The sequence below is a fragment of the Gobius niger genome (assembly GCF_951799975.1).
Source record: "Gobius niger genome assembly, chromosome: 7".
Lineage (NCBI taxonomy): Eukaryota > Metazoa > Chordata > Actinopteri > Gobiiformes > Gobiidae > Gobius > Gobius niger.
Window position 1 is genome coordinate 26,267,073 of NC_136858.1, and position 14,602 is coordinate 26,281,674.

At 38.4% G+C, this 14,602-nt stretch overlaps 3 protein-coding genes across 4 annotated transcripts; all 3 read right to left on the minus strand.

The window, feature by feature from the left end:
- Positions 1–3,982: 3,982 nt before the first annotated feature.
- On the minus strand, positions 3,983–7,915 carry LOC306965403 (glycine N-acyltransferase-like protein 3). 2 transcript variants are annotated; one of them, XM_079559802.1, is made up of 6 exons: positions 7,701–7,915; positions 7,198–7,274; positions 6,512–6,590; positions 6,316–6,433; positions 5,311–5,449; positions 3,983–4,500 (listed from the first exon to the last, which is right to left on the minus strand). In XM_079559802.1, the coding sequence occupies exons 2-6, from the start codon at positions 7,251–7,253 to the stop codon at positions 4,101–4,103; spliced, it is 792 nt and encodes a 263-aa protein (XP_079415928.1). In that variant the 5' UTR covers positions 7,254–7,274; positions 7,701–7,915; the 3' UTR covers positions 3,983–4,100. The 2 variants fall into 2 exon arrangements, with proteins under 2 accessions (XP_079415928.1, XP_079415927.1); XM_079559801.1 differs by having other exon boundaries at positions 6,512–6,619.
- A 565-nt stretch (positions 7,916–8,480) lies between these two features.
- LOC306965654 (cystatin-like) lies at positions 8,481–10,504 on the minus strand. Its single transcript, XM_079560174.1, has 3 exons — positions 10,214–10,504; positions 9,509–9,610; positions 8,481–8,757 (listed from the first exon to the last, which is right to left on the minus strand). The coding sequence occupies exons 1-3, from the start codon at positions 10,412–10,414 to the stop codon at positions 8,680–8,682; spliced, it is 381 nt and encodes a 126-aa protein (XP_079416300.1). The 5' UTR covers positions 10,415–10,504; the 3' UTR covers positions 8,481–8,679.
- A 1,819-nt stretch (positions 10,505–12,323) lies between these two features.
- LOC306965769 (cystatin-like) lies at positions 12,324–14,451 on the minus strand (the record flags this gene model as incomplete). Its single annotated transcript, XM_079560318.1, has 3 exons — positions 12,324–12,510; positions 12,684–12,794; positions 14,230–14,451. 3 exons carry the CDS (start codon positions 14,449–14,451, stop codon positions 12,433–12,435), a joined length of 411 nt encoding a protein of 136 aa, XP_079416444.1. The 3' UTR covers positions 12,324–12,432.
- Positions 14,452–14,602: the final 151 nt, after the last annotated feature.

Below are 14,602 nucleotides of genomic sequence, written 5' to 3' on the forward strand. Positions count from 1 at the left end.
GCAAATAAAACTCCGCCACTTGAAAAGAGCGTGCGGGTCTAAATCAAGGCGCGCTTCAGATGCGGCATGCGCTACATGCGCTATCCGGCACTATACTGTACGCGCTGTACCTACAGTAGCACTCCTGAAGAGAAAACTGAAAGCTTGTCATTGGTTGATTCATCGTCGCACTTTCGCCATAAAAAAAATGCAACTTTATAATGTTTTATAGACTTGCTTAAATGTTCAAGTTCAAGTTCATTCTCGTTGTCAAGAATGTTTTTTTTTTTTAATAACTTTTTACAAAACCAAAAGTTTACATACATTTCGCTAACATTTGGTAGCATTGCCTTTAAACTCCATAACTTGGGTAAAATGTTTTGGATATCCTTCCACAAGCTTCTCATAATAGTTCCATTTGTAACTGAGCCACATTTGTAGGCCACCTTGCGTGCACATGCCTTTTCAGCTCTGCCCATACATTTTCACCTGGACTGAGATCAGGACTTTGTGATGACCACTTCAAAACATTGACTTTGTTTTCCTGAAGTCACTTTGTAACCAGTATTGGCCGTATGCATTGGGAATTGTCCATTTGGACCCATCTGCACCCATGCTTTAACTTCCTGGCTGATGTCTTGAGATGTTGTGCCAATATTTCCACATAGTGTTCTTTCTTCATGATGTCATCTATTTTGTGAAGTGCACCAGTCCCTCCTGCAGCAGAAAAACCCCACAGCATGATGCTGCCACCCCCGTATTTCACAGTTGGGATGGTGTTTCTCAGGCTTGCAAGACTCCATCCATTTTCCTCCAAACGTAACGATGGTCATTATGGCCACCATAATGGGTAACACTTTACATTACGAGCCAGTAAGTCCATGGTACTTTCAGTGGTAATTACTAGTAATAACAGTGGTACTTAGTGTGGTACCTAGAGTAGTAAGTACCCAATAGGGTAATTATGGCCACAATATATGTCTCCCAAATTTAAAATATTTATCCTATTTTTATTTGCAAACTCCAAACTGGCTTTTTTCTGTTTCTTTTGGAGTAAGGGCTTCTTCCTGGCAGAGTTCTCTCTCAGCCCATGTTGATACAGGACTTGTTTCACTTACCAGTTTCAGCATCTTCACCAGGTCTTTTGCATTTGGTCTTGGGTTGATATTCACATTTCGAACCACAGCACGGTCATCTCTGAGACACAGAATCCACCTTCTTTCTGTTCTGTATGATGACTGGTTATTTCCATCATTGTTTAAACCAATAAACGTGGCACCTTTAAGTGTTTTGAAATTACACCCAAGGATGAACCAGACTTGTGCTTCCAAGGTCATGACATCGTCATCTGGGCTTCCCCAAATTATTTAAAGGTAGAGTAATCTTAGTGTATGTAAACTTTTGGTTTTGTAAAAAATAATAGAAAAAAAATGTGTAGAAAATTCTATCTCTCATTCTTGCTTTTGACAAATAGAAGTGTTTTTATTTTATTTTAATTGAATTTAAAAAATAAAGTTAATTCTGGTTTCATGTTAGACAGTGAGAAAAAAAATGCAAATGTGTCTTTTTATAAAGTGCATGTAAACATAAGGTAATATTAAGGTACAGTATTTTCTTCATCTTTGTTGTAAAGCACAAATGACAAAGTAAAGGATTTACACTTTATTATAACTACATTAATCATATTTACATGATGAAAGAAAGCCAATAATTCAGCCAGTAAAAGAAATGGTGGAACGAGCAAGATTTAAGTGAAGGAAACAAATGACAGGAGAAATCTTCAAGGTTGCATAAAAGAGAGAAGTCTCCTCCAACAACAAAATACAGTAAGCAGTCATTACATGTGCAATTTGTCCAACATTAATATAGCCATGGGATAGTTACATCAGAACCTTTGCTATATGCCACTTGATTTTTCTTTTCATGCTCGGTTGGATTATTTGGGTTATACCAATAACTGGCAAAAGTTACTGCGAAAAATTACGACATCCAATACTTCGAGTACAGATATTATGCAGCCCACGTGGGCTGTTCACTTTACGCAAGTCACAATAGCAATACAGTGTGATGTTTATTGAAACTAGATCAAAGTGCCATAGATATTGTTAAACTTTAACCCAAAACATAAACCACTCAAGTAGTTAACTTCACAATCCGCCATTCGAAAAGAGCGTGCGGGTCAAAATCAAGGCGCGCTTCAGATGCAGCATGTGCACCACATGGTGCACTACCCGCCACTATCTACTGTCATAGACTGTATATCTACTGTACACTACAAAAGTACCGCTAAAGAGAAAAATAAAAGCTTGTCATTGATTGATTCCTCAACGTACTTTAGACATTAAAAAATATGCAGTGTTATAGACTTGCTCAAAGGTTCAAGTTCAAGTCCATTCTCTTTATCAAAAATATCGGTCGGCTACACATTTCACATAGGACTATATAACCATTGGAGTCTTTTCCACATAAAATTATTTAGGCCACGACAAATTGATTTAGACATTTCTGCAAGGGTAAATCAATGAAACTTGCAAAAACTATTTTACCGCATTATAGGTAACTATTATGCATTCACGTCTCACCTGTCTGGCAAGTTTGGAACTGTATCTTCCAGTCAGTGGAAAAGGAAAAAACAAACTAAGAGACCAAGAGAAGAATACTCCACGTTAAGAAATGCCTCAGAGTCTGATATGAAGGTACAGTATTTTCTTCATCTTTGTTGTAAAGCACAAATGACAAAGTTTAAGATTTACACTTTATTATAGCTATGCATATTTACATGATGAAAGAAAGCTCCGCCAATAATTCAAAAAGAAATGGTTGGAACTGGAGGAAGATTTAGGTGAAGAGAACAAAGTAATGACAGGTGGAATCTTCAAGGTTGCATAAATGAGAGAGTCTCCTCTAACCACAACAAATCATAGCAAGCAGTCATTACATGTACAATTTGTCCAACATTAAAATAGCCATGGGATACTTCAACTACAAAGTACAGAAGATGACTCAAAAACCTTCATTGAAAATGGACAACTACTGTTCGACTGATAGTTACATCAGAACCTTTGCCACATGCCACTTCTTGATTTTTTTTTGGATTACTTCTGTTATAATAACCAATAGCTGGCAAAGGTTATAGAGAAAAAATGATGACATCCAATACTTGAACTGTGAATCATTGGCCAAGAAAACACGCTGGCCTCCAACATTAACATCAGAAAGAACACTTCCCCAGATATACATATCAAATGCTCATTGTTTAAAAGTGTTGTGTATATTTTGACTTGTAAGACATATAGGGTAATATAGGACAGTGTAAAACAGCAACCGAATGTTTATAATCTGGATATTCATATAGTATAATCAAATCATCATCAACAACATAATTTGATTAATCTAAACAATAATTGTGCTGTGGAATTTGCAATTTAATGGAACTTGCCTGAGAAAGTAACACATTGTTGCCTGTCAATTCAACAACAATGCCCAAATGATCAAACACTTACCCAAAACCTGTTCTTTGTCAATCCCAACAAAATGAGTCGCCACATTTTACAAAAACATCACACAAACATCCAATTTTACATACAGAAAGTAGACACCCTGAGGATTTCTGGGATATATCACATATTGGAAAAATGTTATCAACTGTGGACAAGAGCGAGGTCACAAATGAAAATTACGAAACAATTACCCAAGAGTCCACAGGAAGTTTGTTTGTTTTTTCCATCAGGATTGTTAATGTAAATTCCTTCGTTCTATGTTTAAATTTAGCAAAATGTATTAATGTTTATATGTTTTATTTCCTTCACCTTATTCAGTTATTTTTCATGAACAAATGAAATCAATAGCTCGCCATTGTCTTATCTCTTTCCCAGTCTGAGAGTAAGCTTAACATTTTTTTACAGGTTAAAATGTACTTAAAACATTGAGAATTAAGTTTTCTTTTCCTTGTCATTAGCAGCATTTTGTATTAAAGAGGGCAATACTTTGTTCAATTTTCTAACTACACCTGATACTGTTTTGCTGAAAATCGAGCTGTGTAAATAAAGAATCATGATCAAATCCGTGGGAAACACTAACTGAATATTTGGGTAGGATATAGATATGCCAATTGTTTTTTGTCAGAAGTTAACCTCAAACCACGCTGCTCGGTAGGATGGATCCTCAGTGAATCCCAGGCTCTTGAATATTTTGTATGAGACTGTACTGTCCTCTTCTATGAAACAATACACAGGAAAACCCTCAGCATGAAGTCTCTTTGCCAGTGCACTCACCAGGGCTTTGGCATAGCCTTTCCCTCTGTGCTCAGGGAGAGTGTATAGTATCCCTAAGGCACAATAGTCGTAGGTAAGGATCCACGACACCGGCTGGCCCTGCTCATCCTTTATGCAACACGTAGGGAAGTTGGTGATGAGGTTTTTAATGTTTCTGTAGCCTCGGTCGTTTCCACCATATTTCCAAGCGTTATTCACCAAGTCAACGTGGGACAGGTCCAGCGATGTGATCCTTGATTCAAGCTCACTGTGGGGGGGGGGGGGGGGGGGAAGGGTCGTCATTATTTGGAAACTTTACAATAAGTTAATATTGATCTGGGTTTATAAGCACAATGATTCTCAAACTAAGGGTCAAGGCCTAAAAAAAGCAACCCAATACTCTGGGCTTTCTGGTATTGGACAAATCATCACAAATGTTATCAGATAAAAAACATCAATAATTAGTTTGAATATTAAATGTTTGAGAAAAGGCTATAGCCTCATCGCTGCCTCCGGGTCGGAGCCACCAATACACACTAATGTAATCACAAAGAAGCTAACAGGCAAACGGGCAAAGCTAACTGCGGGCTAGCGCCACTTAAACAATATTTACAGCCACGTTTGAGTGAAAAAAACTTATCTCCATTGTGTAATTGGATGTATAATATCCCTCTTTCCCTTTGTCTTTTCTGTCAGCATAGTATTTACTCTCATGGTCAATTAATGAGTAAAAAAACGTAACATGCTACGACACCTGCAGTGGCGCTTATGGCCTCTAGGGGCATGAGTTACTTAGTACTTTAAATATGATAAAATGTTGTAGCCTATTATTTCCCCCATTTATTTAGGGTGTCTTACCGTTACTCAGGTCAGGTAGTTTTATTTTTTGTGAGCTACTTACTTACCTATTAAGGTGTAACCAGTCAAATAAAATATGTCACTTATATTCCCTGTATCTAACTTTTCAACAGTTATCATTGGTCAGTGTAGTATACTTTTATATGTTGAGATAAATGTTGGGAACCACAGCACAATGTAAAATGTTTCCTATTCAAATGGCTGAGAAGAGCGTCCTCACCTGTCGACAGCGGCCGGCCTTAAATGACTAATGTCGGGCAAATACATCAAATGAACTGATATATTTGTAAATGACTTCAGGTTGACACCTTTCATGGCACAAACGTCCTTGATAATGGAGAGATTGGATACGTCAAGGGCTATGAGAGAAAGAAGAGTAGAGGGTAATGTTACGGTGCAATATCACTTTTTCTTTTTTGAAAAATGTAATTGGATTTTATGCTTTTATACTCTTGTTATTTTGTTGACATTACATTGGATCACGTAATGAGTTGTTTGAGTTGTTTCACTGTCACACATGCTTTTTGTACTTATTTGGTGTTACTTAGTTTTGGTATAGCTTCTATGATTAACAAACAATTTATTACATAGGCGTGGGGTGACGGTGGCACAGCAGGTGGAGTGGGTCGTCTCGAGATCGGAAGGTCGTGGGTTCGAATCCCAGCTCCCGCAAATGCCCACTGTTGTCGTGTCCTTGGGCAAAACCCTTCACCCTACCAGTGTCTGTATACATTGGTGTATGAATGAAAGTGTGAATGGGTGACTCGTTACTTACTGCAAAGCGCTTTGGGCGTGATAAAGGTAGCAAAGTGCTATTTATATTACCATAAATGTCATAAGTTTTAATGACTGCATGAATTATCGCAAATGTCTACTACAAGTGTACATGGTATGGCAAGAAGCTCAGAGGGTTCATGACACATAGATACATTTGGGGCCACTAGTTGATCATTAGTAAACTAGCCAAGTTCATCTAAGGACAACACTTTCAGTCACAAACGTGATGCAATCCACTGCAGAGAGAACAGCCCGCCACCAGCTGTCACCAGCCACTAATAACCACAGTTTTTTCCCATCAATGAGGTCAGTATTTTAGACAAAGAGAATAGTTTGAAAGAGAAGTGAAGAAGGCTATGATACTGGACTTGGTACAAATCTACTGGATACTGGAGGTTTGCTTAAATCTAGTGTATGATCAAATATCAAATCAGTATCAAAAATGTACCGCCAAATATGAAGTTATGGCTCCAATCTACACCCTCCTGTGCCAGCATTTCCTTCAAAATGTGCTGATCCATGCTGAAGATTGTCACTTTCAACATGTAATCCATGGCACGCCTATTCTGTGAAATTAAATGCACATTATACTTAAAATGCTCTGGTTTAATAGTTTGAGATTGATCAGATGACTGTGAACTCACCGCAAGGTCAGGTCTGCAAATGATTACTTTAAAATCCGGCCATTTGTCCACCACTACCTCGAGTGTTGTGGGTTTGTCTCTGTTAATGCCGTACAGGAAGCCATAGACCTAAAATAGAATATTTAATCATTTTTTGCGTATTGAAACATCTTGTGTATGTGTATATTTTACATTTACATAACTTTACAAAATCCTAATACAATGTAAATTTTGACCAATTACAGGTTTCTTGAGTTGATTTAATGTAATTACTCCCCTCAAATTCAAATTCACAGCCAGTAGGTTCATGTGTGTGCTCTGTAACCTTTTGGCTTGTTTTTTTTTGGGTTAGTGTGACCAGCTATAACATGAATCATTTAGGCTCCAGTGTGGGTTGTGTAAGAATTAATTTATTTTGGGATATTTGACTTACATTACTTGTGTAATGTTCTATCCACATAAGCAAAAGGGCATGAACATTACATGTCTGGATTTATCTTGAACTAAAAGCATTTTCTCTGTAGATGTATACATCCAAGTTAAAATGTTGGTTGACTGGCAATCTCCCCAATTTCCATATGAACAGCTCCAGCTCAACAAATCCTTCTATTAGGCAACACAGTATTATAATAAGAATCGTATAACTGGTCAAAGAACATATTATCTGTCTATTACAGTAAGAAAGTCTTGTCCATGACTCCCAGTACCTTATAGCTTTTCGGCAGGTGCTTCTTGAGGACTTCTTCAGCCACTTGGAGTTCATACTTATCAAGAGTCTTCATGTCTGAGCACAGGAGTGGTTTGTGAATCAACCTTTACAAAGGTTAATCTGCCAAACATTGATGTTCTCTTCTGATGTTTAGTAAGAGGATATTCATATGTTATATGTTTTGTTCATAAATTTCAGATTATTGAAGTTTGCTTATTAATATTCAAATTTGCCTTATGTCGCTACTAGACAATGCACTTATTATTTTGTGCGTAAACTGTGGCATAATGCACACAATAGTTACAAAAAAATAACGAAACAACAAACAACTGTAACACAGAATTATAGTTTTCTTAAAAACTGCCAATGATATATATGACTATACACACTCAGTAGACTGTATTAAGTTACAAGGCATGGATGAATCATTTGTCACATGAAAAGAAACTAAAGCAAAATAAAGCAGTTTAGATGCATTTAGTGTTGAAGATAATACTTTACCTTGACACACAAACCTGCTAAAGCAGTACTGCACTTCTAACTACTGTAGCAGTCTCTGCACTCGTTTCCTGTTTCTCTTTTCTGCTCTCCCGAATTATCTGTCCACAGCTTGTATAACGTCACTTCAGTGTGCTGGAGTCACATGAGCAAACTCTGCTTTCTGATTGACTGCTGCATTAAGTGTTGGGGCGGGACCATCCCAGGCCTGCTGACAGCTGCTGGTTCAATGATGAATCTGCATTTCCATTGACATTTGATAACACTGTCAGGTGTGAAAACACCTGGCTGGAACATATATGCCAAGTCGAAATACTGACCTAAAGTTGGGAATGGCAGACAATCCAATAAAGTAAGCTAAAGTGTCTGTCACTACTCTTATGTTAAGTAAATCTCAACTTACATGAATAGTTATGAATGGTCATGAAAGCCAAGAGGCGTCTGTCACATAAATGAGTGTCACATGGGAAACAAAAAACTTGGCATTCTGATTATTACCTATGGACATAGTAAAGAGAAAGAAGCTGTGACTGTACTGCATGGTGTGTATATACAATTACACACCATGGGATCAAAATCAGTATCAAGTATTGCGCTATTTTGCATCAAAATCCTGTTTAAAATTTTAACAGCGTTTAATGAGATGAACGTTCCCTCATGATCTCTCCTCCCATCTAATTCATCCCAACACGTGTTATGCTCCATTTTTCGCGACAATCATTGCAACAAGTAAACAGCAGGTTCATTTCATGTACTGCACAACAATAATACACAAACAATAAGTGACTTTTATCGTCAACAACGGACTTTTATTCTAATACTGTTTACAATAAGCAGTGAATTACTATCATTAGATTTAAAATGTTAATAAAATGCATTTCTCTATTCATTTAAAAACACTGGCTTTATGGCTTGATTAAAATAATTGTATTGCTTGTTTTTGATTTGCTATATAAGTGATGCAAAATATGGGTGTAAAATTCTAGGGACATGTCTCTTTCAGCAACTTAATCTCACTCAACCAGGGGCGGCTCCACACAACGAATGTGCACTGGTAATTCTGCAAGAGAAAAAGAGTACCATGCAGTCATTATACAGATAGGGATCATTTGTGAGTATAAACATTCTATAAGCTAATTATGTCATATTTTTAAGAGCAGTCATCAACATCAATGGGGTTACATCAGTCAGAGTAGTCAGAAAAAGAGCATTGAAGCAACTGCATGGTTAAAATTGAACACAAAACACACCAACAAAAGCCAAGATTATGTTTGTCAAAATTTGTATTTTCTGTTCTGCAAAATATTTATTCTCTAAACCCAGTAGTTCACAAAGTGGGGTTTGGGGCCCCCTGGGGGGCCACAGAGGCATGACAGGGCCCCGCAAAGTTTGTCTATAAAACAAGTACTTTGAAAAAAAAAAATAATAGTAATAATTTCAAAGGAAAAATACACTTAGTTGCTAAAATGTAGAATTTAAAACCAGTATTAAGCCAATAGTCATTTCTAGATGTTGCTTTTAATGTAATTTTAGCAATAAGATAATAACAAATTCCTTTGAATAGAGTAAATTATTATTGTGTTTCCTCAGGACAATTAAGTATTGGTAAGGGGGCTGCGATGTCTCCGACTTCAGGAATGGCTGTCTTACACCAACTGGTATTCGAGGAAGAGTCTCTATTTAAAATGGCTGTAAATCTAAAATCATGGCAACTATTTTTTGCTACTCTTTACTTCTATTGATCATATTCATATCACAAAATTATATTTGAGGGGCAAAATATAGGCTATTGTTTTATTATTAAAAAATACCTCGGGTGGGTCCCTGTGTCCACAGGCTTCATCGGCCCTGTTCTTTCTGCAGTTGGTCCTGGACATTTGGACAGTGATGTAATACTTCATACCAGACACCACCTGCAAAAAGAGAAAACAGTCAGTAAACCTTGGGTGACTTTTGTTGATCCTCGGAGTGAAAACACATTTTAGCCATAGTATCCTACTACAATACAGAAAGTGATCATACTAATATCTTTGTCTGATAGATAGAACTCCTAAGATTCCAATTTTAGTGTCTTACAATACAAACCTTTGGACACAAATCACTTTTTCAGAATCTGTATTACACTATATTATTGTTTACAGTCTATAGTCGGTACATTGTTGACAAACAATAGAACGGACCATTTGACTGCCAATCCCCTCCCACATGAATCACTGGCGAACACTGAACAGGCTAGGACGAGTATGGCGCATTAACTAAGAGGATTTTACCAATGGCGTCCCTGATTAAACCAACCACATAACGACGCAGTTACAGAAAACAGCACCGGGGTACATATTACTTTAGCTTATTTGATCCACATCAGTGATTTCTCAACGCAAATTCATTTCAGCCACATAGTCGTGTTTTAGCCACGTGACCACGCCTCCTGAAAGGGTTGCCAATGTAAAGACAAAACATAAAATCGCCGAAGGCAACTAAAAGCATAAGTTGTTAAAAAATGTTCAAAAGCTGACCTGGGACTGAGCCTTCAACACTTCCACCATGTCGTTTCTGAACGCGTCGTTTTTGGCGGCGTTGTGTTGGTTGACGGCAAATTGCGCTGCATCCAACACGCTCGTGTCGTTCAAGTCTACGTTTTTAAGCCCACCAGTCATCGTAGACCAAGCACTGGCTATGAAAACCATTGCAAAAACGGCAACAACTTGGGACTTCATTGTGCCTCGTGTGTCGCTGCTGCTGCTGCAAGCCTCAGCAATAACAATGATGGACCAGAGGGGAGAACACAAAAACAACAGCGGTCTGTGCGGAGTTACGTCACGGCGCGCGCGGGGCGTCTCCAGTCACGGTCTATGGTTGCGCCATGGAGTGTTACGGGAAGAGCAGGACTCCAGTTCATTAAACTTTGTTAACCGCTTGACTCCCCCTTGAACAGGGAATGTTTCCTTCAGCATTACCCAAATCTGAAAACTTTAAAATAGCTACGAAAAGAGACACATGAAAATGCAACAAAAAAAAGCATTGAAAAGTAACGACATAGTGTCAAAAAAGCTAAACAAAACGTGATTAAAAAGGGATGAATTTACAAAAAAAAAGAGTTACAAAAGCACAAGTGACAAAAACACAAGAAAGTTACGATAATGACAAAAACACTATAAAACTGTAACAAAAAAGGGTGAAAATATGACAAAAAGTGAACAATGCAACAACACAAGAAAAATCTTTTTCATTTTGAAGGTCTTAGCTTTCAAATGAGGCATTTCACTGGCCTATATAAGCTCTCCAGGTGAGAAGGTGGGGGTTAAAGGGGGGGTATTATGCAAAATCAACTTTTTCAAGCTTTACATCATGTTGTGTCATTCCCTCATTAAAAACATGCCTGAAGTGTTGCCTTGGCACATTCATGTATTTTTGAGTAATCTGTAAAAACTCTAATGGCAGCCATTTTAGGGATAGCTTTGCCTGAGTCCTCCAAGGAACGCCCCCACCTCCTGGAGACGCCTCCGAGCTTTCGTCACCAGCCGAGTAACCAACCACTGCTCCTTAGCAGAGCCCCCTCCCCACTGATGCCACAGACAGCATGTGGAGGGGGCGTGTCAGAAAGGGTCAGAGGTTCTCAAAGAGACAGGCCTATTTCAAGACATTTGCTACAGCCATTTTGAGAGAGCAATTTTATACAAGGCAGTTCTTCTAATTTACTGCATTTACAGACCAACAGAAGGTTTCGTCATCATTGTAGTGTGCTATAGACTGGTGCTATGTGATTGAAAAAAGCATAATACCCCCCCTTTAAGAAGTTAAGGTGTCTCAGGCATGGATCTATTAGTCTTCTTGCCTTCAGGGATTGAGCGGCTTCCAAATAGATTTTTGCATTACTATATGAGGACTGTGTTGCCACAAAGCTAAGATACACAACAATGTACAAAACGATGGTGAGAAGAGTTCACGGAAGGGAGCGGTCCAAGTGTCACAACACACTTCCCCAAACAAGGCCAACACTACAATTACAAAGAACGCATACAAGTGAAAAATCATTCAGGTTATTTGTCCAATCTGTTGAAAAAAGTTGAGAGAATTAAATCTGCACACAAACTTGTGGCCGTCAATCTCATCTCAAAGAGACACACACAGAAAAGACACCATACAGCTGTTCATTTGTAGCAAAAGATAGGTAGATAAGAACTTAGGCTGGTGAAAAAACAATTATCCGTTGAATAGGCTATGTAGGATTTTACAGCAGGCAGTTTCAAAACATCTGAGCAGTCCAATTTGTAAAGATTAGTTCAACTCAACCTCTGCAGGTCGCATATTCTTCTTATGTAGTTATTAATAGTGAAATTGTGCTACAATAGTATGTGTGAGCAATATGTTTTACACTCCCCAACAAACCAAAATGATGCGAGTTTAGTCAGATCAAATATTTGCTCAGAACATTCACACAGTTATGGAGCACACACAATGTTATGAGCAACGCTTGGGAAAAAAAAAAAAAAGGATGCAAGGATTAAGAGATAAGAAACATTGATAAAATAATAACAAAAAAACATTGGCCAAATGACATTAAAAAAAACTTTTATTGTAACAATTTGTGTTTACAGTTCTTAGTTCCATAATGTGAAGAGAATACTTCAAGAATGGCATAATGAAGAATCAAAACGCTTGTGTTACAGATGTTTTTCCAGCAAAATAAGTATTACTGCAAAGAATGAAACTTGCCTGCCTATCAAAAGCATATTTAGTAGATGCATTCTTCTTTGAAAATTCTTGAATTCAACCATGGGCGGCTCCACACAGTAAATTTGCATGTGCGAGTCTGCAAAGACAGGAAAAACACAACAGAAGACAATTACAGGTTGTGCACTAAAAGGCATAATGTTGGTAGATTCACTGTAGAAAAAACATGTGGTTATTTCAGAATGTACTGAGTGATGTTGAGTATTTGTCTTGGGCATTAAAATATGGGACTTAATATGACATAATTTGTACCTGGGCATTCTCGGGCTCCTGCACAATGGTGCACACTTCTTTCTCAGAGTCCTTCGTGCAGTTTGTCTTTGCCATGACTACAGTGAAAATATATCTGATTCCCTGCACCACCTTTATAAAAAATGGACATAAAACAAGCAATAAGATACGTTTTATTGTGGGACTGAAAAATCCATAGCCCTGTTCACGCTAAACATATCTTATCGCATGTAGGCCTTTGTCACCCCTATTTTACCACATCAATGACCCTAACAACCTTTTCCAACAACAACTGTTTTCCATGACAAACAAGTGTATTTTAGGCTAAATGTATAAGGTATAAGTATAGTCAGGGAAGAAAAGTTAAGGTCCTACTGACACCAAAGGTTTATGATGCCTGGTGGGCCCTTTTTTGTGAAGTCACAAACAATGTTACTTTGTAACCCCAACACAAATAAATGTGTTTGTTTTTTTGAAACGTAGGAACAAAAATCATGTTTTGTGGAGATCCTTGGGAGTGAGCAGGCCTCTGCTCAGGACTTTTTATGACTCTGTGGTAGCCTCTGTATGCCACTACGCTGCCGTGTGCTGGGCCCCGGGCAGCACAGAGCAGGACAAGAACAGACTGAACAAACTGGTCAGGAGGGCCAGCTCCGTCCTGGGCTGCCCCCTGGACTCTGGAGGAGGTGAGTGACAGGAGGGTGTTAGCCAAGCTCACCTCCATCATGGACAACACCTCCCACCCACTGCACGGGACTGTAGAGGAGCTGAGCAGCTCTTTCAGTGACAGACTGAGGCACCCTCAGTGCAAGAAGGTGCAGGTCCTTCATCCCCACTGCTGTCAGACTGTACGAGACTGTACAGTGACATGTGCAATAACCCCTTTGCAGTCACTTTATCAACCACTTACACTATGATGTAAACCTATACTGCTAATACTGGCTTTACATTTTTTTGTTATGGTCTGTTTACTTAATTATTTACTGTTTATACTTTTGTCCCCACAACGTCCTTGGTAGTCCTTGTACATAAGAAACCACTATTTTACTATTTAATAGTTTTTTTGTTTATTTTCTCACATTTTCTGCCTATTTGCACACCCTGCGTGTTTCTAAGAGCTTTATGTAACAAGTACATTTCTCAGGCTATCTTATCTTATGTATTAACACCATCATGTTGAAAGATACATATTTGAATTCACTAAGGTGCTAGAATTGTAAACCCAAAGAGGCTGCTTCCTCTGAAAGTAGGAAGTACTTTGTCCAAGAAGAAAAGAAAAGGTACGCAGGAATACTTTTAGGCCTATATTATTTTCAATGGTTAATAAATATAACAGCTTGAAAAAACGCACACAAAAAAAACCAAAAACAAAAAAACTGTTTATCCGAATCATCCAGCTAGATAATCAAGCCTAACGAGCGCTCCAGCTGGAAATGAAATGCTGTATAAATATTGACATTATTTGATACGGAAAAGTCCAATTACTCTTCTGGATAGACCAGTTTTGAAAGAGTCATAGCAAGTCAACAAAGTATTTAATACGAATGTAAGAAAAAGAAGTGTATACCTGGCTCTGCGCATTCAACACCTGTGACACATCACTCCGGTAATTGTCAGTGGTGTTGTCGTTGTGTTCCTGAACGGCGTAGGTCAAGGCCTCTTTCGCGCTTTCGTCTTTATTTATATCAATATCTCGCGGCCCTCCAAGTAAACGCATATGTCCGGTGGCACCGGCACTTGCTACGAACAGCAGCGCGCCGCAACAAAACGCCCAAAATGACTTCGACATGATGTTTGTTTGACGCCGGCTTCACGCGAAGCATTCGACGTCAACGTCACGTTTTGTGCTGGGAGATGCATGTCCTCCAACCAATCAACGATCTTTGTAGCGATTTCCCCAAAGCTCTCATGTTCCTGGAGCAGTCGGGACACAAGCCAGT